Source organism: Lingula anatina, chromosome 2, assembly GCF_051362555.1.
Source record: "Lingula anatina isolate TDL-2025a chromosome 2, LinAna3.0, whole genome shotgun sequence".
In the NCBI taxonomy this organism is placed as follows: Eukaryota; Metazoa; Brachiopoda; class Lingulata; order Lingulida; family Lingulidae; genus Lingula; species Lingula anatina.
The window spans coordinates 8,714,845-8,739,856 of record NC_141768.1 but is presented as its reverse complement, the minus strand read 5'-3'; the positions used below and the strand labels follow the sequence as shown (position 1 = coordinate 8,739,856).

The following is a 25,012-nucleotide window of genomic DNA, read 5'->3' as shown; positions in this document are numbered from 1 at the left end:
AAAACGGGTGCAATAATCAAGGATATGATAAGAAAGATGTCAGATAGTTTGTTATACCTTCGGACACAGCGAAATGCCAAATTTGGATTAATGCTTTGAAGTTAAAAGATCTAAGTGTAGTGTTGAAACATGATAGTATATATCTGTAAAGACCACTTTGACACCGTATGATGTTTATACGTGACGAATCATAAGGTGGAAAGGGGGCGTCTCGGTAGTCTGAAGGTTCACTGGTCCGAAATATGGTAACATTTTCATCGTTTTTTTAATCAAGGGTTCATTGGTCCAAGGTTCTAGTGAACATTTGGACCAATGAACCTTCGGACTATTGCTACAGTCCCAGTAGAAAAGCAAAGACAAAACTCAGAGATGATGCCCTTCCAGTATATTCGACTTTTTGGGGTAAAACCATTCTGCCATTATGAAATGAGACCACAATTAAGCTATGTATATATGTAACCTTTATTTTTATAGCTTCAGTTCCTGTTACATTATGACCACTTGGATAACAAATTTTTGCCCACTCTCACCACTATTCTTAGCAACCATTACTATTAGAGACTTTCTTTTATTGCTTTGTCAGTACGCTAGCTGCTTCTTTCAACTGTCCTCTGTTGTAGGCAGTGTCTATTTACATGATACAGTAAAGCGTTCAATTTTCATTTGATTACACACAACACATACTTTTCTTTGCATAGCAAGTTCAATATGTATTTAAATGAAACATGATGAAAAATACAAAAGTTAATATTGTAGTTATCAGAAAGACAAAACTAAACTGCTTGTTGGTCTTGGAACCATATATGACTCAACTGTCAGTTGGATGTTGAGCACTATTTGGCTCAAACTGCTAGAAATAAATAATATCTGTTCACAATAACTATAGTAGGACTTAAGTCACATCAGACATCAGTTAGTTACATTAAGTAGGTAAATAAAAAGGAGTTTATCTGTTCTCTTCATGAAAATGCCATCTTTGTTTGTAGACAAAATTTTATAGAAGTAGTTATCATTAACTTGAAAGAAATACACTCTTCCTGATCACTGTTTGTCCATTTAATACTATGGGTTCTAATAAATATGGATAATTGCTTTGAATGTACACATAATCAACTTAACTGAACTCAGAACGACAAGATCTGTGCTTGCACAATGGATAATTAGAAATTTATTAAAATCTTGCATTTCAAAAAGTTTCTGTTGCTTTTCTTCAACCAATCTTTTAGTCTCTGCACACCTTCTGAATCAGTCTCAAGGTTTTAATGGAACAGTTATATCCGACCTTTTCCAACCCATGTGATAAACCATACAACTTTTGTACGTTAAACCACAGCATCTGATACTGGTACATTGCAGTTGAAAATGACATTTATCCTCAAGGTTATCTGCATGCTACATAATGCCATAACATTCACTTATGTAAGGGGCATTATGAAACCATAACTTGTAACTCTGGTGGAATTGCACTTGCAATTTGTAAAATGAGGTTTGTTTTGTGTTAAGATTTTCATCATTTCTGGTCTGATCTATTAATTTTTAAGAAGCCTGCTGTGGTGGAGAAATATTTTTGGTTGGCTTCCTGTACCTTTTTTTCTGCTGCCTGTGGATTGACGATTTCCAAACCCTGTTGATTATGAATGAAAATAGCATAAATATTTGAATAATTGATACATTGACTACAATGCAAAGAATAAGAAGTGAAAAAATGTACCCTTATAGTAATAAGAAACAAACATGGCATAAATAATTAAATATCATGCTGCATTTCATACAGAGGTTATTTAACAAAAACGGGCCTTAGAAGTTTTCTTTATCTACACTACAATGAAACTCTTTCAATATTCTGAGTTTATTCAACCACTTGGAATGCACGATATATAAACATTTTATTAAAAATATATATGTGTAAAATATAAATAAATGCAAAGGGACTTATAGTGGTACATCATACCTGTAAAGGTGTAAACGCTACACTGGATGCTGTTCCTGACACATGTTTCTTCACTGTTGTACTGCCACCCCATGTCACGTTCTGTTTCTGAAGTTTTTGCTACAAAAATAATAATAAATGAACAAATAATTAAATAAGATAATAACGTAAATTTGTATCTAAACTATAAATTTTAATAGACAATATGAAGATGTGGACACCATGCAAAAATATTCAATTTATTTCTGAGACTTTTGTATTAAATAAGTTTCTCAATTAACCTCTTAATCTCTCTTTCTTTATTTGCTTTATTTACCTGCAGTGTTTTGGATATTCTGGCTTTAGTCTTCGAGTCCACTGGTGGTCCTCTAATGCGACCAGATTTACTCTTCAGTGTTCCCAAAGAGAACCCAAGATCATCTTGATATGCATCCTCTTCAATCTGTAAGAGAAGAATAATACTTATATCACACAAATTGCTTATCTTGAAAAAAAAAAGAGAATTCAAAATCAGATGAATTTCTCAAAGGATCATTGAAATAAGAGTATCTTATCTAATATCTAAGTACTAGATTGACTTCTGCTCATCAGAGTGAAAATTTCCCAGGATCCCTTCTACATCTCAAATGCAATGCTTGTCATTAATATCTCTTATTTATAATGATTAGTATTTATAATGATAAGTATATTTTTGCAAACATACCTCTCCAAAATTTAATCTATTTGCAGCTTTCCTCATTTCTGTCATACCATTCCGTTCCTTCATTTTTCTCGCCCTAAAAAGGATAGTAAAAGTGAATAATCATTGATCAACAAACAGCAAATCCATATCATATGTTTTTTGTAAAGTACAATTAGAAAACCCTGTTATAATATACAATTCTGTGGAAAAAGGTTTTATTTTTAAGTAATTTTAAAATGATGTTCATTGATGTTCATTGGCAATATATAAATAAGATTCATCTCTGACAAACAATCTTTATAAAAAAAATAAAATTAATCCACCTTCGTCCTCCTCTTTTCTTCTTGGATGCATCAATAGGAGCAGGAAGAGCTTTGACCTGTTTCACTGGGGGTGGTTCTACCATTTTGTCTAATTTTTGCTCTATTTCAGCTTTGAGTTGGTCTCCAATTGCTCCGTCTTGACTCTCATGGAATGAATCTACGCGTGCAGCCAGCGTACACTTCCCTGCAACTAACCTGGCAGCTTTCCGCCTCATATCCTGGATGAAATGTTAATCAAAACTTATTGTACCTATCTATTCTCGTGTGTGTGTGTGTGTGTGTGTTTGTGTGCATGCACATGCAGTTGCATTAATATATGTGTGTGATATCAGATGCATGCTTTCTTTCACCTGTCCATTCTTCTAATAACAACACAATAAACAACACTATTAAATTACATATCAAATATTAACAAACATTTACAAATTAGTCTGCAAAACCACACATAACTTACAGGGGGAGTGTTCTGGACAAGCTCACAGTAATAGATATAACCTGTGTGAGGCATAATTGCTGTGGTGGAAAAGCCTGACAAAGTTCTTTTCTGTGCTCCAAGGACTAGGACATTGCATGATGGCATCTTGGATAAGTTGGTCAGGCCACCAGCAACACCTAGATAATATTTTGTGATAAGATTATTTCTTGATATTAAGAATTTGGTAATATATTCCATGCAATATCATATGATAAATATCTACCAATATCATATAAAAACAACAGCATGCAAATTAACCTATTATAACTTTTTAAAAAATAAAGACAGAGAGTTACGTGTTTTAGACCTGCTATATTTGAACAAACCAATACATTAGTGAAACTGAGAGAACAGTTTCATTAGCTCTGTATGTATAAATTCAAATTATTGTTTTTCTTTTTATCAAGAGCTTGTAAAATATGTGGGTATTACCTCCAATATTTCTGTGACTGTCAGTCACCATCATCAGGGAGTAAATGACTAGGGTATCCAAGAAGACGCATGTGCAGGCACTGTTTGAACACATTAATGCACAACACCAAAGCATACACTTCACAATAGAAGAAGAAAATGTAGAAGGTTCTCTGCCAATGCTAGATATAAAGATGACCAAAGACAAAGAACGGATTAAAACTACAGTGTACAGGAAAGCCACGAACACAGATCACTACTTACAGTGGTCGTCTCATCATCCAACCTCGCAAAAACTTAGTGTACCAGCTTCACTTTTCCACCGATGTGAGACTGTGATATCGGATACAGAAGACAAACAAACAGAAAGGAAGAAGATTGAAAAAGACCTGTTAGCATGTGGATATCCAAAATGGGCACTAAAACAAGGGGAAAAAAGAGGCAAGAACAGACATGACAAAGAAAAGGATGCAATGGGCCTCATTGAGGGTGCAAAGCAAAGTATAGTGTTACCATACTGCCAAGGTCTGTCAGAAAAACTAAGCTGGGTTTATAAAAAATATAACATCAAACTCCACCATAAGCCAGGTTGGACGCTGAGACAAGCACTAGTGAAACCCAAGGATCCCCTAACCCAAGGAGAGCAATGTGGTGTGATATATTCAGTCAAATGTGGAACCTGCCAAGGAGAATACATTGGCGAAACAGGAAGACCATTAGCCACAAGAATGAAAGAACACAAAGACTCAGTGGCCAAAAACAACTGGAAATCAGCCCTTGGAGAACATACCTGCAAACATCCAGGTCACCACATAGATTTTGACAGCCTGAAAGTGATAGACAGGGAAAACTGGACATTCCAAAGAAAAATAGCAGAAGCCGTACACATCAGGACCAAACAACCAGACCTGAACAGACAGGGGGGGTATGATTTACCAGCTATCTACCTCACGGTGCTCCAGAGGGATGCAGAGGAGCCCCGGGGGGGGGGGGGGGGGGGGGGGAGGAAGTAACAGTTACAACACAAGGCCAGTGATTAGGGGCAATTGACCTGGATTTTCATTCCAGGTGAAATGACCCTAGTCATTTACTCCCTGATGATGGTGACTGACAGTCACAGAAATATTGGAGGTAATACCCACATATTTTACAAGGTCTTGATAAAAAGAAAAACAATAATTTGAATTAGTGAAACTATTTGACACTTACCCATTATCTTTGCAGCTGTAGATGCTCCAACAATAATGGAAAGATTAGGTGCAATAAAAGTCATTCTGGACTCTACATACTGGAAAATCTTCTCTTTGAAGCCACACAGTTCAATGGCCTGTTATGTAGGAAAAATCATTCATTGACACCTTGATGCTAAGCCAACCAACTTTAAAAAATATAAAATAAACCATTTACTACTTCAACAAAGAAGAAAAGTTATTTTAACTGCAATTCATATATCTTATCATAAGGGTAATATAAGCTCTCAGATCATGGTTAAGTACTGAATTTGACTACTGATATATTTGACACTGACCACTCTTAAGCACATGTGAGTGTTCAAAAACTTTGGACAAGTTTATCATTATCTTCTTTCTATTCCAAGACTTACTTATCAATTTATAGCCACCTAAAGTAAAGATGCAGTGAGTTTGAAGTAATTAATTTGTACATTATACACAATATTCTAAAGATATATGTACTCCTACAAGAACTTACCATATCACATGCTTCCATCACCCTTTCTAGATCTTCTTGGGAAAGTGGTGTTCTGAAAAAAAAATAAAATTAAAAAAAAAAAAAATAATAATAATAAATAAATAAATAGCCCTCAAGACAGTGCTTCTCCAGAAATTGAAATAATTGCTGATTGAGATAGTGTGTTAAGATAATTTACAGTCTATGATAAATCAAGACTTTTTTGCATCAAAAAGGGAATTTCATACGACTTCTTTATTCCTTGTTTAGAGTATTCTTACTGGATGAGGTGTCAAAAAAGGTTAAAAACAATATGAATTTCAGATGTACACACCAGAAAGAAAACTAAATTGTTCTCATGATTAAGTAAATTTTAAATGTAGTGAATATAAAAGGCAAAAATACTAAAAATTAAAGTCCTTTCAATGAAAAATTTCCTCTAAAATAACCCATACTTTATTGTTAATTCATGGATAATATCAGGCACTTTTTTTCTCCAAATTATGATGACTTGTGAGAAAATTCACAAATGTTTTCCTTGACAGTGCTGACCTTAGGAACCTACCCTTGAGTGGTTGAAGCAGTGACACTAACCACCATTATAGTAGCTGAGGTTACAATATCTTGTAATGCTTCATTTTTCTTTGAATCATCTATGTTATTTCCAAGTTCCTGAAAGAAACATTTATGTTAAATACTCATTTATAAGACATCTTAAACCACTGAAGAGCCACATGTCTTAATAAATGCAATCCATATCAATGTTTTTTTTTTTTTTTTTTTGACCAAAAAACAATTTTACATTTCCAGAAACAGGTCAATGAGATATGTTCAACTTGTGCTCTCACCTTGACAGTTTTTATGTAATCCAATGGCAGAGGAACTAATGACTCTAATTCTGGGAACCGCTGAGAGTAAATGTCCCTCAAAAATTTGTGTATAACATCTGGAAAATGAAATACGTTGTTAAAACAGAAAGTAAACTTTGGTTCTTCACAAATGATGTTATCTTTGAAAACTGCGGGTACTTAATAGATGGCTTTCATACATCACAACTAATTAAATTAAAAAAGTTATTTATGTATGAATATGAAGTAATCTATACAGTCATTTGAACTTTTACCCATAACAAAAAATTAAAAAAGTTATAAGTTATTGAACCTAATCACAACACACAAGTTACTGAACTTAATTATGACACACACACATACATATCAAGCTCAAAATGATGCTGAAATAAACAAATAAAAAGCAATAAATATTATGCTCACTTATTTCGTTATCTATTTCCACTGTTATATTGTTGGCTTCGACAATTAATTGATATTCAGGGTCAGCTTCCACTGGTCCACATACTGCAACAGATTTGTAAATATTTTATTTAATAACAATTTATTTCACACTTGTACTAGGAAATAATGTTTTTTAATAAAAAATAATAATAATCACAAAAATGATAATATTTGATAGTTGTTTAAAAGCAAAGGAAAACTAGCAAAGGTCTTCAGGCCTATGGAACTTCAAAGTAACAACTTGAAAATGCCAAAATGTAAACAAGACAGCACTGTTCTGAAATGTTTTTTTTTTCTTCCATTTTTAACAATTTTTAACATAAAACAAAATTAACAGTTTACTGCCATTTTTATATGATCAACTAAGAAAATTGATGAGATGGGAAAAATATCAATAGAGCAGTGTTAAATGTCCAATTTCTTCCATTCTGAGATTCTGAACATAGTGAATGATTGAATCTGACAAACTGCAATGATATGAGTTTATTTCCATTTTTGAAACTTTATTACACAATACACGATAACAAGTTTACCATCATTTTTACAAAATCAACTAACAATGTTGTAAAGATGCAGGAAATGTCAAACAAAAACTTTTATGTATCTTATTAGTTTAAAAATGAGACTGTTAACATGCCTAAGAATTGAATCTGAGGAAATGTGAAAAATATGCTGAAAAGTGAAAAAACAGCATAACTTCTACAATAATGGCCCAATCATGCTGATTTTCGAACTTGACCTGCGTTTTATGAATATTCATCAGCTCTGTAAATATAAAGCCAAAAAGTAAAACTGCCCTCCACTTATTGTGTTTACAAGGAAAGTGCACGGCGCCGGCATCAGCATCGGCGACGACAGACGCAGGTGATGGCAATATGTACAGACACATCTGTGTCTGTACATAAAAACATATTCATTTTAAATGAATTTGCTTACTATCTGCAGTTTAAATTGAACAAATGTAATCCGAAAGTTAATTTCACAATTTCTTTTATTTTTCAATAATTTATATAAAGAAAATTATGAGAAATTACTTGATTCGATCATTTCTATGGTCATTAGAATGCAGATGAAAGAGCAAGTTCTCCTGCAAATAAGCTATCTGTTATCACATCAAGGTAGACTTTTTTAATACGCTTTAAGTAATGAGCAAAAAACAATTTCATAGAGAATAAACTACTTCATAAGCATACCCCCATCTCTTCTCGGTTGATTCTGATATCTTTCTATCTGTGACATCACACTTGCAAGCTTAAATATAATAAAACTTTCCTCAATGAATAATAATTTTCAAAACTAATAATTCAAATACTCTACAGAGAACATAACATATGACAAAATAAAAACAAATCATCATCCTTAAAAAAATGATCCACCGCAACATATTTGGTACTATTAGTTTAATGAGAATTATAATCTATAAAGTATAATACAAAAATCAATCTCTGCTTTCTGACTGACTGACTTCCAATCAATATCCCACAGAGTCTGACCTCTTTGCTGTCTCTCAGTTTTGCTATGCTTCTCACTGACTGCTGCTTGGAGTCCAGTTCCATTGCCACTTCCTCCACATCTTCAACCTCATCTTCTTGTTCATCACCATCTCTGTTAGCTTCATCTGCTATGTCTTCAAGATCTGCGAGTAACTCATCTGCCAAAGACATCTCCTTTGTGAAATGATTCTATTTATCTGTAAAATAATCAAAGTACAACAGATATGAATTAGACTTCACAGCTTTTACTGCCTTAGTTTTCCACCTTAGATGCCATGCTGGTAAGGCGTCATAACCCCCTGACCTATGGTTAAAAACTTTCAATGCTATATGTAGCGTCATTTGCAAATGGCTGGTACATGTAGCACTGCTGCCTGCTATAGCTGGAACTAAAAGACTAAAATGAAAGGAAACTGGTGTGTGAGCCAATAAAAAAGATTTTAAGTTACTGTGAACGAACTAAAAGGTGCGACGGAGGATACACAGTTTCACCAGAATATTTATAACCTCAAGAGGATGTCATACAACTGCGGTGAATATTATTGGAGTATGGTAATCCAAAACTGAGACAAGGTCTATGCCGACTATCGCCGACAACGCTCCCGAGTGCGACCAAGTCAAATTAGTACATGAGTAAAGCAAATCACTTTTTAAAAAATCTATCAATACTTGTAAAGCAGACAGATCTTATAAATATTCACAATAACATTTGTTAAAGTTAAAAATAAGCAGTAGTACTCACTGCAATAAATGGTCAAATCTAAATGGGTCTGGAGACGTCCAATTTACGGAGCGCGGCCATTAATATATAGTATCTCGAGTTCAAGTTTGACACTCAATTAGATCAAAATAACCTTCAAGTTAAATCAATAAAACTAATGTTCATATTTCATATTTATCTAATAAGTTATGAAGAGGATAATTTTCTTTTTTAAAAAAATTCTATTATTCTTACCAATCCGTCAATTTTCAATGTTGCCGACTTTACACGCGCAGTCTGGGTGTGATAAGGATGTGTGTCAATCAGTGTCAATCGTCTGTGACCCCTGCGCAAGCTCCATACAAGTCGATTGCGGAGACATCTGAGTAGTTCCGAGTGGAATGTGTGTAAGATATATGTGTAAGATGATATCTTCACTGTTGATGGAATCAGCCACAGAAAAATTTCCCAGTTGTGCAAGAATGCTAGGCACTATAACATAGAATATAGAAATATGCCAAGATCATAACGTTTTAAGGTGAGCAGTTTAAGCATATCTTTGGTAATAATATTTGTACAGTTATTATTTTTTATTATTATACTTTAATATACATGTAGGGCTCGAATTGTGCCTTTTAATTTCCTTTTTGTATTTATTATTATTATTATTATTATTATTATTATTATTGTTATTATTATTAAATTAAAGTACAAGTATAAAAAATTACAAGATTGATTTTAAAAAAAGGTGGGATCTAAAAGATCCTGGGGCTGGTTTCACAAAGCAGTAGTTAGTTAGAACAAATAACTACTGAACTACCTCACTAACGAGCAAACTTAGCGATTTTCGAGGGGTGTTTCACGAAGCAGTCGTTAACTCATCGCTAAGTTCAGTCGTAAAGTTCGGTCGTTAGTTCTCTCGTTACTCACTGTAGTCTCGAAACCGTCTGCCGGAAGTGGAACTCTTGCGTAAAAGTGTCACGAAAGCACTAACTCTCCAATTTTTGGTGGCTGGAAATGCATAAGAACGTCTGCTTTGAGGTCATCGTAAAGGATCTCCACCACCTTTTTGCCGCTCTTTTTGTCACAGCTAGGCGCAACCTCTCGTAAATTGCATCATCGTGTGTATATTCTAATAGATTCTGCCTTTCATGAAAACGTCGTACTCTACGTTGTCGTCTGGCGGTACGGATAGCAAGAAAAGTAGCCGCCATATTGGATACAAAGACAAACGACAGACAACGGTAACTAAGCAACCTTTTTATTTCACTCATTACGCATGCGTACGATGAAACTCTAGAGCTAGCGACTGGTCTGACCTGTCGTTAAATATCCAAGGCAACAACGAGACAATAACGAGCGAGAGAACTAGCGACTGCTTCGTGAAACGGCACTCTAACTAGCGAGAGGCTAACTACCGATCGCTAACTAACTACTGCTTTGTGAAACCGGCCCCAGTGCTTTACTCTTGGGGAAAAATAAGTAAAATTACAAAAAGGAAAAAAATGTCAATGAAGTACAGGGTACCAGTAGGTTACTGAATTGATTCTACTTAAAAAATGATATCTTTTTGCTTGATATAAATATATGCATTTTCAAGCCTACATATATTTATGATTGATTTAAATGGAAAATTCTATGGAAGATTAAATCTTCAGGACTTCACAGGTATGAAAAACTTTTTACCCAAGAATAAATCCTATGTAGGGTGCATTTTCTGGGCCCATTTTGAATTGAACATCTTGATAATTAAAATATTCTTGATTACACGTCATGTAGATTTATAAAATTCCCTGACAAGTATGAATAGAAGAATTACTGGTTTTGTTGGACAGGTTGGATTCAAAGTCAGATGGGTCAAATTTATGACCACCTGTCCGAAGATCTGGTGGTCATAAATATGACCCATCAGACAATTTTTTGGTGTTACATCATATGCCAACCATAAGAATGACTTCCCATCTAAAATATTGAACCAACAAACACAATATGTGTGTGTGTGTGTGTGTGTGTGTGTGTGTTGATTTGTATACAAACATTGTACCTGTAGTGTACATGTACTCAGTAACTGTTTGCATGACTTTGGTCTAGATTTGTTACCAGACAAATCCTTATCTCTTTGTCCTCAGCAGAACACGCATGGTCATCTGACTGAAGGTAGAGTCTATTTAGTATTGTGTAAACCAAGTGTCTTTAGTAATATATATATGCGTGAAGTTGGAAAGCCAAAAAATACAGATAGACACTTATGTCAATTGTAAGTCTTTGCATTCATAACATGATTTTTAAAAATGTATTTCAAAAATCTACTTTCTGTGGTGATCAGTTGTGTTAGGTGATTACTTCTATTGCAGTTTTGAACACTTGACAAGTTATAATTCTTGAGCTCTATCATAGATATTATAGAATATTTTTCATGAATTATAAAAATATACCCTCTAGAAGACTTTGTAGATGGTTTCATTGAAATATTATCTAGAATATTTGTTTCAATGGGCATACAGATATGATATCATTGTACCAGAGATCAGGAACATTGGATGTACATGTAGTGTGGTTTGCTGTTAGTTGCTTTGTAGTTAATCATGCCACTCCCTGTCTTCCATATGCTTATTAGGAGATCATTCAGTTTACTACATGTACAGTATTACAAATGATGACTGTTTTTATGTACGGACACAGTGTGTTTGTACATGAAGACATTGCTGGTGTCTGTCATCGTCGATGTTGTTGCCATGCATTTTCACCACAGACACAATCAAAGGAAAAATGTTATTTACTATTCTCAAACTAAAAAGAGTGATTCTTAAGACTAACACACAGATTGAATTTAAAAACTAACCTGATCAGATTATTCTTTAATTCTTTAAGTTATATTTTTATTTATTTATTTATTTGTGTGTGTGAAATTTTCATTTTCCTATATTGGCATTTTTATGGTGGGTTTTCATCTTCCTTGGATCTGAAGCCCCACCCTATATATATAGAATTTATTTAATGTGGATATTAAGAAAATAATATGAAAATACCTGTAGTGCATGTATATATAATTTAAAAAATTGGTGGTGATTATGCTGTTAGGCATAATGTATAGTAATATTGCTTCAATTTGATAAACACACTCAGTCATTGACTCACACTGTATGCACTGTCATTTAAACACCATAGAACGGAAAACCATATTGCATGTTATACTTAATTTCAATAATTATTCTGAGGACTACATGTACAATACAGCTCTCATTTGAACACCAGCCTGACTATTATTTGATTATTTATCTTGTTTCAGAAATATATTTATTCAAATGTCATTCACTGCATATACCCCTGCCCTCCTGCTTGCCATGATTTCTCAAATATATAACACATTAAAACAGATTATACTGAGTTATATACATGTAAGTATTTAACCAGATGTAAAGGTACTGGTATGTGCTAAGTGGAACTTTTGACCTCAATTTGTTATCAAACACGCGTGATTCCTTATCTCTGTGTCCTCAGCAGAACAAAATTGGCTGGCGATAATGATTTACAATTGTGTAAATGAAGTGTTTTTAGGGACATTATTTATTTTGTTAAGTTGAGCAGTGAAGAAACTCAGGCAGCCATCAAGTCATTCTTAAAGGCATAATAACTCTTTGTATGAGACCTATATTTCACAATAAAAACCTTGTGAATAACTCATAGAAATATAATATATTATGTTTTACCACAAAAACAGCAGTTATAGCTTTTATTCTGATATTTGAACTTGTCTTTAGACCACGTGACCTCCATTGATGTCTATACTTTGTTAAAATCTCTTAAGAGATTTTAACAAAAAACTAAACTTTTTGGAAAAAAACCAGGGACTAACTTTGAATGTAAATATGGATTCATTAACCATTGGTAAGTATGGGAAAATTGTTGTTTACTCCAGGAAAATTCATTTTTTGGCCGAAACGAAGAGTTATTATTGCTTTAATCTTTCATTTTTGCAATCAAAACAGGGTACTTAAAATTTTTAATAGCATAAGTACAGGGAATAACAACACTTTAACTTTAATTTGTAGGTGTTTGGTTATCTATCAATTAGAAATGGCTGGAGCTACCTTCTGGCAACAGCTGAAAGCTCTATTACACAGGAACTTTCTTTTAAAGTTGAGAGTTAAAGGGTTAACAATACAGGTAAGTAAAGAAACTTTACGTCAATGTTTATAGCTTTATTCATTCTATCATTTTTTAATTCATTTGCTTGTTCACATTAATTCATGTATTTCTCATCCATTCACTTATTTTATTATTTAACTTATGTATGTTTACTTTTTTATTGTTTTATTCACAAAAAAGGTCATGTATAGGATGCATTGTGTTCTTGAAACAAGGTGAAAAACTCAAAACTATGTATTTTAAGATATAAAAAAAATTTGTTGTCTTTTTAAGCAAGCAGCCCCCTGATTATTCTGATTGATGTCATTTTCTTTCAGGAAATATTTTTCCCAGTCTACTTCGTTCTTCTACTTGTTCTGGTGAAAAGGCTAAGCACTCCAGAATCCAATCCCAGTATCCCGGAATTTCCTGAATATGATTTCAATACAACGCTTGTTCCGAATCGCAACAAAACCTTACTCATTTCACCTAACTCCACAGAGGTCTCAGATATCATAGGCACAGCAGCAGCATCTTTAGGGTTGCAGTACATGATGTTTGAAGACGTGATGGCCATGGAGAATTTTTATAAGGCAAATGCCAGCGTGGTTTTTGCTGGTGTTCATTTCTCTTCCAATTCGACTTATACCATACGAACATCTTATGAGCATATTGCATCAACAAAAGATATTTATGATGTCTCTGGTGGTTCTAGTGAGTTGATTTTGTAATGTATTTCTATAAACTTATTATTTGAATTATTAATTTATTATTTATAAACTATTAATTAATTTTTGTTCTGTATCTGTAGATTGAATTGTAAATATCCTGCTCTTATTGAACAGAAATAAACATTACTCATAAAAATTTCTTACCAGTTACTTACCAAATTCTTTATGAAAAGAAATATTGTCATATTATACTGGTCACTCAAAATTTGTCTATTTCTTTCAGATTTAATATTTTTGTGTTATATTCCTAAAGATTTTAAGCTGTTCCCTCAAATAATTCTTCATTTTTTATTTTGGTGTTGGACATATTTTCATTAAGAAAATATAATGTCTATCCCTGAAGATAAATTTGTATTGGTATTTTAATATGAATATAAGATACTTTTATATTTATGTTAGAAATATAGTACTTAACATGCTTAAAGCTACATGAGATCAGATGCAAGGTATCAGTTGCAAAGTTATTTGTCAATGACTTGATTTTTCAGCCTGCCGTTCTACTACAGGAGGATTAGGATTGACAAGTGTTAATTGTCCAGCCAACAGCTACTTGCACACTGGGTTTGTGTTACTTCAACATGCAATAGATATGGCTATTGTCAAGGTAAGTACTATAACCATACAAATGTTTTGGAGCGAGTACAATTTTTTTGTGAAATAGTTGAGCTCCATTGTTTTGATTTGTATACTTATTGTGAATGAAGTAAAACTGGTAAATCTCTTCATGTAAGACAATTGAAGTACAAAGTTGCTATAGCAATGTGTTTATGGTATATACTTTACTATTCAACAAGTGCCTTTTCAACTTTATATTTAGCATACGGATTTCATGTATATATTATTTTTTGCAAAGAAATGAATTTTAAGTATACTTAATTTTCTTTTCTAGAAGACATAAGTAAATAATCAGAATATAACTGATGTCTGATTTTCAAAGCACATTTTTTGTGTTTACAGAATGAAGCTGCTGGGCAACCTTTCATCAAACCAGACTTGATGTTTCAAATGATGCCCAAAATGAAATTCACGCCTAATTCTGATTACATCCGCATACTGTCTGGAATATTCTTTGTGATGGCTTATTCCCCTTTTGTATCTGGCTTAGTTGTGTATTTGATAACTGAAAAAGAAAAGAAGACAAAAGAAGCAATGAGAATGATGGGGATGAAAGATAGTGCCTTTTGGTGAGAATTGTTAGGAAATTAATGCAAAGCTACTTTGAGACAAGGGTATTTTAGTTGTATAAATTCTAAATGCATTAAAAAAGTAGTCTAGAGACATTCAGTTTTGAAATTTAACTATAATTACTGGTTATACAAAATGACATACCAAGTTTTAACAAACGTACATCAAAGGGTCCCTTTTTTGCATTTTTAATTATTCAAGTTCTGCATATAATTTTATCCCTTCGCAATAAAAAACAGCATTGAAAATAATTGTGACAAACGGAGATACAGCATCAGAAATTGTCTTGTATGTTTGGAATCTATTTAAAACTTATACCAATAAATTGCTGCTTTTTATGTACAGACACAGATGTGTCTGTACATATTGCCATCACCTGCGTCTGTCGTCGCCGATGCCGATGCCGATGCCGATGCCGATGCCGGCGCCGTGCACTTTCCTTGTAAACACGATAAGTGGAGGGCAGTTTTACTTTTTGGCTTAATATTTACAGAGCTGATGAATATTCATAAAACGCAGGTCAAGTTCGAAAATCAGCATGATCGGGCCATTTTAAGGGAAGTTATGCTGTTTTTTCACTTTTTTCAGCATATATGCAACCCTGTAAACACATTTTAAGGAAAACTGTTAGGCCTGTTGTCATGAAACTCACAGGAGTAATCAGTCCTATGAAAACGCAGGTCAAGTTCGAAAATCAGCACGATCGGGCCACTGTTTTAGTAGTTATGCTGTTTTTTTCATTTTTCAGCATATATGCAACACTGTAAACACAAAATAAGAAAAACAGATTGGCCAATTGTCATTAAACTCACAGGAGTAGTCAATCTTACTAAAATGCAGGTTGAGTTCGAAAATCAGCATAATCGGGGCATTATTTTAGAAGTTATGCTGTTTTTTCACATTTCCTCAGATTCAACTCTTAGGCATGTTAACAGTCTCATTATTGAACTAATAAGATACGTAAAAGTGTTTGTTTGACATTTCCTGCATCTTTACAACATTGTTAGTTGATTTTGTAAAAATGATGGTAAACTTGTTATCATGTATTGTGTAATAAAGTGTCAAAAATGGAAATAAACTCATATCATTGCAATTTGTCAGATTTAATCATTCACTATGTTCAGAATCTCAGAATGGAGGAAATTAGACATTTAACACTATTCTATTGATGTTTTCCCCATCTCATCAATTTTCTTAGTTGATCATATAAAAATTGCAGTAAACTTTATTTTGATTTATGTTAAAAAAAGTGTTAAAAATGGAAATAAACCCATGTCAGAACAGTGCTGTCTTGTTTCACATTTCCTCAGATTCAATTCTTAGGCATGTTAACAGTCTCATTATTTAACTAATAAGACATGTTAAAGTGTTTGGTTGACATTTCCTGTATCTTTACAACATTATTAGTTGATTATGTAAAACTGATGGTAAACTTGTTATCATGTAGTGTGTAATAAAGTTTCAAAAATGGTAATAAACTCATATCATTGCAGTTTGTCAGATGCAATCATTCACTGTTTAGAATCTCAGAATGGAGGAAATTGGACATTTAACACTGTTGTATTTATATTTTTCCCATCTCATCAATTTTCTTAGTTGATCATATAAAGATGGCAGTAACCTGTTAATTTTGTTTTATGTTAAAAAAATTGTTAAAAATGGAAAAAAAAAACATTTCAGAACAGTGCTGTCTTGTTTACATTTTGGCATTTTCAAGTTGTGACTTTGAAGTTCCATGGGCCTGAAGACCTTTGCTAGTCATATTTTCTGAATATCCATGATGCTAATATTTTATTATTAAAATTGATGGTCATTATGCTGTTAAACATTATGTAATATTGCATCAAAATTTGAAAAAAAACCTATTTTGGGCACTGCTCTCATGATGACCATTTAAGAAAAACAATGTCACTTACTGTTCTCAAACAGTACAGTAAATATGTACAGATGTGTCTGTACATATTGCCATCACCTGTATCTGCCGTCGTCGCCGTTGTCGGCGCTGGCGCCGTGCACTTTCATTGTAAACATGATAAGTGGAAAACAGTTTTACTTTTTGGCTGTATATTTACAGAGCTGATGAATATTCATAAAACGCAGGTCAAGTTCGAAAATCAGCATGATCGGGCCATTTTAAGGGAAGTTATGCTGTTTTTTAACTTTTCAGCATATATGCAACACTGTAAACACATTTCAAGGAAAACTGATAGGCCTGTTGTCATGAAACTCACAGGAGTAATCGATCTTATTATAACGCAGGTCAGGTTCGAAAATCGGCATGATTGGGCCACTGTTTTAGTAGTTATGCTTTTTTCTTCACTTTTCAGCATATATGCAACACAGTAAATACAATATTTATAAGAAAAACAGATAGGCCAATTGTCATGAAATTCACAGGAGTGGTCATTCCTGCTAAAACGCAGGTTGAGTTAAAAAATCAGCTTAATTAGGCCATTATTTTAAAGAAATGCCGTTTTTTCACATTTCCTCAGATTCATTTCTTAGGCATGTTAACAGTTTCATTATTTAATTAATAAGATACGTAAAAGTGTTTGTTTGGCATTTCCTGCATCTTTACAACATTATTAGTTGATTATGTAAAAATGATGGTAAACTTGTTATCGTGTATTGTGTAATAAAGTTTCAAAAATGGAAATAAATTTATATCATTGCAGTTTGTCAGATTCAATCATTAAAATTTGATGTTGAATTTGCAGTTTAACATAATGTACTTTTGCATCAGAATTGACAGTAGCCTAATTTGTGCATAGTTATTTCCTGTTTTTTGTCTGTACATTTGACAGCTTTGCTGCCTTGTTATTATTAGGTTGGCATGGCTCCTGATGTACACTGGCTTCATTCTCATTGTGACTGTGATCGTAGTACTACTGGCCATGGCAGGACAGTTCTTCGATGTCAATAAAAGCAACCTGTTCATCTTCTTCCTGATGTTATTCATGTATGGTCTCACAGTGATCAACATGTCCTTCATACTACAGGGATTCTTCAGCAGGGCACTGGTGGGAGGAATTGCTTCTAGTTTCTTTACCACTCTCATCAGTTTGCTCTACTTGGTGATAAGTACAACTAGGACATATGATGAGAATTTTCTACCCAAGTCGACTATACCTATTGCAGGGCAGTATGCCTTGTGCCTTATGTCTCCTGTGGCAGTGGCTTTATCTGTTGATATGGTAAATGTGGGATATGTCACATTCTATTAACTTTCGATTCAGTGATTTGCAAAAGTAGCACTTTTAACTCGAGTCTCTATTGCTCCCCTTATCTAACATTGATCATGCTGAAAATTATTTTGATCTAATTTGGAATCAAATTGTTTGTCATCAGGTTTGATACATGCATATTTTTTGTAGTACACTCACATTTAATTGTGAAAAGGTCTTGAATTTTAATTTGTACAAGGTGCCAAGGTGCAGAACAATTTACTTGTAGTTGAAGGAAACTAGGAACTTGTATTTAAAGTTTTGCTCAAAATTATTATTTGTCTAGTTTTACTTTGATTACTTAAATCCTTTAATGACAATTATTGTTTAAAGAATTTTGAAAACATTTTAGGGTCTATTCCTGGACATAACTGGCCGTGGCATGACGTTTGATACTCTCCATGTCGGACAGTTCCCTATATCATCCTCATTGATCATGTTAGCTGTAGATTTTGTACTATATGGACTGTTGGCTGCCTATCTGGATAATGTTATACCCAGTGAGTTTTCACAAAGCAGAGGAATTTAGTTTGAAGTAATTTTTCAAAATGTACAGGTTAATGTAATTCTATTGTACATGTAAGTGATAAGATTGTTCCATCAAAAGAGTACAAGTATTATCTTTATAATGTCAATTTTTTTAATCATATGTTTACAGTATTTCAGTGGCTTGTTTTGAGAAAAGGGTTTTTAAATGTTACATAGGCTACTACATGCATGCCTGAAATCACTTTCACACACGTACATATGTGGGTGCATGAGCTGTACAGGTGCACATGCAGACCCTCAGACATTGGTTCTTACCCGTACCCTTAAAATGGATTAACTGTGGTACAAGTTTCATTAACAAAAAAGTTTGAATCCTGGTAATGAGAAAGTAAAAACATCATATTTGGTTGATATGTGCAAATCTAATGTTTTTGCAATCTTTTATTTCAGCTGAGTACGGCAATCATCGGAGTCCATTCTTTTGCTTTTTGTCATCTTATTGGTGCCCAGAAAAGAAACATAAGGAAATGGTAAATGTTACTGATGGGATCAACACAATAGAAGCAGAGAGGGAGCCTGTCCCACAGTCTTACCATGGCAGGGAAGGACTAAGGTATACCATAGGAAAAGTTTTAACAAAAGGCACTTTCTTATATGTCCAAACTTTTTATATATAGAAACTATAGGATTTCTTTAAATTTTAATCACTGTGTCTGTTTCGTTGCCATAGCTGTCACCATTTGACAAGAAATGATTATTTTGATATTGCATCTTTTGTTCAGTATTTTGATAATACTTCTGTTGTCTTGCATTTTTCATAGGTTATTTGGCATTAAGAAGATCTTCAAAGGAAAGGAAAATGTGACTGCAGTAGATGGTCTCACTTTAGATATGTACGAAGGGGAAATCACAGCAGTGCTGGGCCACAATGGAGCTGGAAAAACAACCCTGATCAATATGCTGACTGGTTTGACACCAACCACAAGTGGATCAGCATACATACTTGGCTTGGTAACTTAGTTTTTGAGTAATAATTGAGTACATATTTAATGAAAGTTATATCAGATAGACTTGATGATGGGAATTATGATTCAGGTAAAAATATGACTTCAGATTTACATTAATTTTAAACAAAAACTAATATATTGTTGATATAGGTAGATGAGATAGTCTTTACAACTGTTCTTACTAAACTTGTGTAAGGAATTGTGATGAAAACAACAGATTAAAAGAAGAAGCCCTCTTTAACCTTAAATACTACTGATTGAGTAATAAGTAAATTCATAACTGAAAAAAAGTTTTTATGGGCAGTTGAGGGATTAACTTTTAGCCTAACTTAGACATTGTCAGTTGAGATGGCAGCTAAGAAGCTATCTCACCTCCTTTTAATTTAAGGATGTTACTGATGTAAATGACATGGATCAGATCCGAGAGATGACAGGAGTCTGTCCACAGCATGACATCCTCTTTGACAAGCTATCATGTAGAGAACATCTTGAGTTCTTTGGCAACTTGAAGGGAGTGCCCAAGGATAGGTTGGATAATGAGGTGAAATCTTTTGTGGTTTTGGTAATAATTACTTGTATAATACATCAGTGGTCCAGTGTAAAATACATGACACTGAATGCCTTTGGTTTTGCAGCTCACAAGATTTCACAATTCATTTTGAATGAAATTATCAGTAAAAAAATTAAGATTAAACAGTGTTCTGTTAACAAAATAAAGGTTTGGGACAGATTTTTTTTTGGTACTTTTTTTGAAACCAAAAAATTGCCAGCAAAACTCTGCCCTGTATATTGATATACACTTTTTAAACCTAGATCACCAAAGCACTGCAAGAAGTGGATCTTGAAGACCAAGAGAAGACATTTTCAGAAGAGCTGAGTGGAGGCCAGAAGAGGAAGCTATCTGTAGCTATAGCTCTTATTGGGGATCCAAAGGTAAAATAGCAGTGGTGGGTTGAAGAGATACCCATATATCTACTGGTATCTTGAATTGTTTCTCTTATTTAAATTCATACATATTTTTTACTTTTTATCTAATACTGTAATCTGACTCTTGCATCACTTGTATAATCTGACTCTTGCATCACTTGTATTATTTATCACCTTATTTCACACATGAGAACTGAACACCAACAATACACATCAACTTAATGCATTTTTTTTTGTTTTCAATCTTACACATATACAGTTCATATTTCTTACATAAGTAAACATAAATTTATCTTTATTTATATTTATCATTCATTATAATCATTTATATTTCTTATTTTTTGCTTATTTACAGTTCATATTTCTTGATGAACCAACAGCAGGAATGGACCCTTACTCAAGGCGCCATCTGTGGACATTACTAAAACAGAGGCAGGCTGGGAAAGTCATTCTTCTCACAACACATTTCATGGATGAGGCAGACATTCTAGCTGGTAAGCACTCAAATTGTGCTGTTTCAAGATTTATGAATAAATGGGGTTTACATCCCTTTTTTTTGGGGAGATATTCTGATTCTTATTGTATATATGTAATATTATTGTAATATATGTAATATTTTTCTTTTTTTCAAATACATGAAACTCGTTATTGATGATATGTGTGAATAAGGCTGCATTCACAAGCAAAGTTGATCTGTAGACAAACAGAACCACAAAACAAAAGTGGCAGACCCACTTAAAAGCTTGGTGCATAAACCCCACAATGAACCTATTCAGTGTTCAATTTGGTTCGCCGTATTTGATCCGCTGATCTGTTAGGTTTTTGTTTTGGTGTTTACATTTTTTTTTTTAAGATTGCAGTCTTGAATTTCTTATTTCAGATCGCAAAGCAATAATTAGCAAAGGACGATTGAAATGCTATGGTTCTTCATTGTTTTTGAAGAACAGATTTGGTATTGGATACCATCTGCAGTAAGTACAATATACATGTAATATATACATGTACAATTTCCTAACCTTAAATGTGTTTGTCATAATGATAGTACTCTAACACTCCCGTTTAACATTTTTGTAACTGCTATTTGTATGCAGTGTAAGAAAATACAAAATTTACTGTTGGAAGGAATTGGATTCATGAATTAACTGGCTTTGGGTAATATAAAAACATATTATGCCTTAGATTATTGGGGTATACATACATATATACAGGGGTACAAGATCTTTGTAAAAATTCAGATTGGAGATATTCAGATATATAGTTTAACAATTGCTGTTGTAATGCCAGTACAATATTATTTAAGGATGGTAGTGCAACCAGACACAGATGCCATGCAGGTAAACTCTCTGGTGAGCACCTATGTGCCAGATGCCAAGGTGGGAAGAACTCACGGACGTGAACTAGCATACACACTACCATTAGAGAGCGTGAACAAATTTCCAGGTAAATGTGGTGATTGCTTCCTAATTTTTTCCACCTAGAATTGTTTAAATTGCAATTGGAAGATTAAGTATTTTACGCTCATTCAAAAGAAAAATGAAAAAAAGATGAAGTTCAAAACACAAAATTCAAAGAATAGGCAAGAGTACACTGTCATTAAGTTGTAAGTTGTGAATGAATTAGGTATTATGCAACAAAACCATCAGAATATTTAATATTGACTTTTATTCATTACGATTACTAGTACGTAAATTTAGACTTGGCACACAGCTTTGTTAGATCTTGTATTTGATGTATTGTATTTGTAGATTTGTTTGCTGCACTAGAAAATCCACATGAGGGGAGTAGCATAAGCATGGGAGATGCATTGGGGATAACAAGTTATGGTGTTTCTATGACAACATTAGAGGAGGTTTTCTTGAAATTAGGTGGGTTTGTGAAACAGATAATCAAATGTAAAGTTTTTATTTTTGGTGAATTTAAGAGTTTCAGAGCAAGCGTGATTGGCCCTGACATTACAGTATTAATTGAAAAATTAGAATTTGTAACCATCACATCAAAACTAGTCTTCATTAAAACTTTAAAGATTTCTATTTTTATTTGAGGCCCCAGGCAGTAACACATACTCAAAATGAAATCTACTGGTCCATTTGGCATTCTGGCTCAGAATGTAGAGTATACCTAAACTTTGCCATTCCATTAAAAATTTTGTCCTTGTTAGGTGAAGAGGAAGAAGAGCTAAAAGCCATAGATGAATACACGAAGAGCAGCTCCAACAACCAAGTCGCCCCAGTTGATGATGATGATGAGTCCAAATTGACTAGAGAAGAAGCATTGTCTCTTGTTGGCAACCATGGCTCACTCACAGTGTCATTGAAGCAGCAGATCAAAGCACTGTGCATGGTTGGTGTATTGAAGAAAATAAGGAACAAATTGGCAATCATCTTCCAGTTGTTTTTACCCATAACTTTTATTGTGATTGGATTAGTTCTATCCAAGTATGTTTCAGTGAATCCAGATTTGACGCCAAAACCACTCAGTGTGTCAGATGCTAAATATATCTACACCAAGAATAACATAAATAGAAATGCACCTCTCATGTACTACATTGATGAAAATGGCTTTGGTAAGTGGGAATTATTGGTCAAATCACATTGATTGCTGTTGAATTGAATATGGTAAATAGTCATAAGTAAATAATAACCTTCAATGGCCTGCATTCTTGTCATGGTTAGTTCTTTCCCAGCAGTACTATTTTAGTTGACTGATTAAGGAGAGCAAGATAATCTTATTTTCATTTCCTGTTTTTTGTTTAAACTTTAATAATATGTGATATATTTCTTGCTTTGGTGAGACAGGTAATGTTTTATCAAAATTAAGAAAAATTCCTTGGATGTTGATAATAATCTTTTATTACAGCAACTACAGACATCATATTGAATGTGTGCCTGCTCCAGGCACAAGGCCTGCAGTTTGAAAAGATAAATTCCTCCACAAATCTTATTGATGCTAGACCACATAATATGGGTATAAGGATCAACCAGTGGGTCAACCAGTCTGTCTCTGGAATGGTAAGTGCCCCCCCCCCCCCATCACAAACAGTAAACCACTGGGTCCCCAGCAAAGAAATGGTCAAACGCCTAATCTGCTCCACCCTTACCCCAGAAAAATACCTTTTTACCTTCTAAACACTGACCATTGTTGTTTGTGCAAATTAAGAAGACATTATAAACATATTGTGACCTCCTGTAATGGGAGATTTAATTCATTCCCCTGATACCAGCCTTTCACGGAAGATTAATTTGTGGATTTTATGTCAGAGATAAAAGCCTCGCAGCTTTTGAATAGTGTTCCATGCTGTTTATCCAGTAGATACACAGGGGCGGATCCAGAGATATTTTCTGACAGTCTTCCACATTATCTTTGGTGATCCACCCTCCATCTTTTGACCATCTTCCGACAGAAAATAGTAGGTACTCATCAATGTAAACTTAGAAATTTGACCGTCTTCTGGAAGACCCAAAAGACAGCCTCAATCCGCCCCTGGATACATACACTGCAAATTTTTCTATTATGTCCCATTGACCTCCTACATCTTTTTGATTCCAGAGAAACTTCACTGTAATATACAATGATACAGCCATCCATTCACTGCCTGCCCTTATTGGAACCATAGACAGTATGGTTCTAAAGATGACAAGGTTTCCAGCCAACGTCAATGCCACCATAAACACAACCAATCTTCCCTGGCCTAGTATTAATCCAACCATTGTGTTTGACTCTGGTGCATTTTCTGCCATTATTTTAATAGGCATGGGCATGGTAATGGTTGCCCCAGGATTTGCAGGGGAATTGGTAAAGGAGCGACAGGTAAGAATTTTGTGCTCACTGTTTGTCTTTTATAGGGATTTGGAGTATTCCTTGTTTTATATCAAAGTGAAAGTTTTGATTCATCCAGTAATATTATACTAAGATAATTTTAAAAAATATCACGGGATCTTAGGTTGAAATAGAGATCCTTACATTTTGACGTTACCTCAAGACCTTCTTCACCTGAACTGATTTTGAGCTGTCACTGGTGTCACGTGGTGGCAGCTGTCTGTGCAGAATGTCACCCAGGGCCTGGTCCCAAAGATTTTTTATATTATGTTATTTTTAAATTGTTCATTTAGTATTTTATTTGGTATATGATATTATATAGTAATGATATAAATAAATTTTTCAGCTGAATTTTCATCAAAGTTATTTTAGTTTAAAACTGATAACTGCTGTTATTGTTGTATTTTAGTCATCTTAATCATCTGGCTAGACTTTGGTGGTGATCAATTAATAAGTTCATTAACTAATTATCAATTATTAGTTAATTAAGTATAAAATGAGCCAGATTTT

The 25,012-nt window shown here is 33.7% G+C and overlaps 2 protein-coding genes across 5 annotated transcripts in view; one reads left to right on the top strand and one right to left on the bottom strand.

The window, feature by feature from the left end:
* Positions 1 to 444: 444 nt before the first annotated feature.
* LOC106168324 (U4/U6 small nuclear ribonucleoprotein Prp31) lies at positions 445 to 9,364 on the bottom strand. Of its 2 annotated transcripts, none has more exons than XM_087005274.1 (14): positions 9,251 to 9,364; positions 8,296 to 8,492; positions 7,996 to 8,053; positions 6,782 to 6,865; positions 6,359 to 6,456; positions 6,076 to 6,182; positions 5,532 to 5,583; positions 5,031 to 5,148; positions 3,390 to 3,547; positions 2,936 to 3,153; positions 2,634 to 2,706; positions 2,247 to 2,372; positions 1,952 to 2,050; positions 445 to 1,624 (listed from the first exon to the last, which is right to left on the bottom strand). In XM_087005274.1, the coding sequence occupies exons 2-14, from the start codon at positions 8,464 to 8,466 to the stop codon at positions 1,511 to 1,513; spliced, it is 1,476 nt and encodes a 491-aa protein (XP_086861400.1). In that variant the 5' UTR covers positions 8,467 to 8,492; positions 9,251 to 9,364; the 3' UTR covers positions 445 to 1,510. The 2 variants fall into 2 exon arrangements, with proteins under 2 accessions (XP_086861400.1, XP_086861399.1); XM_087005273.1 differs by lacking the exon at positions 9,251 to 9,364 and adding an exon at positions 9,038 to 9,140.
* Positions 9,365 to 9,366: 2 nt separating this feature from the next.
* LOC106168332 (cholesterol transporter ABCA5) overlaps positions 9,367 to 25,012 on the top strand; it is a 23,568-nt gene continuing 7,922 nt past the window's right edge. The window contains exons 1-18 of one of the 3 annotated variants that reach the window (XM_087005260.1): positions 9,367 to 9,533; positions 13,048 to 13,162; positions 13,462 to 13,837; positions 14,343 to 14,458; positions 14,812 to 15,038; positions 17,867 to 18,233; positions 18,616 to 18,763; positions 19,203 to 19,365; positions 19,574 to 19,763; positions 20,148 to 20,300; positions 20,573 to 20,692; positions 21,042 to 21,180; positions 21,567 to 21,657; positions 21,987 to 22,126; positions 22,432 to 22,551; positions 22,845 to 23,249; positions 23,543 to 23,694; positions 24,233 to 24,493. In XM_087005260.1, coding sequence (XP_086861386.1) covers positions 13,073 to 13,162; positions 13,462 to 13,837; positions 14,343 to 14,458; positions 14,812 to 15,038; positions 17,867 to 18,233; positions 18,616 to 18,763; positions 19,203 to 19,365; positions 19,574 to 19,763; positions 20,148 to 20,300; positions 20,573 to 20,692; positions 21,042 to 21,180; positions 21,567 to 21,657; positions 21,987 to 22,126; positions 22,432 to 22,551; positions 22,845 to 23,249; positions 23,543 to 23,694; positions 24,233 to 24,493 — 3,258 coding nt within the window. In that variant the 5' untranslated portion in view covers positions 9,367 to 9,533; positions 13,048 to 13,072. Of the gene's footprint in view, positions 9,534 to 11,127; positions 11,253 to 13,047; positions 13,163 to 13,461; positions 13,838 to 14,342; positions 14,459 to 14,811; positions 15,039 to 17,866; positions 18,234 to 18,615; positions 18,764 to 19,202; positions 19,366 to 19,573; positions 19,764 to 20,147; positions 20,301 to 20,572; positions 20,693 to 21,041; positions 21,181 to 21,566; positions 21,658 to 21,986; positions 22,127 to 22,431; positions 22,552 to 22,844; positions 23,250 to 23,542; positions 23,695 to 24,232; positions 24,494 to 25,012 lie in introns of those variants that run through there. The other 2 variants (XM_087005259.1, XM_087005261.1) reach the window with 2 other exon arrangements.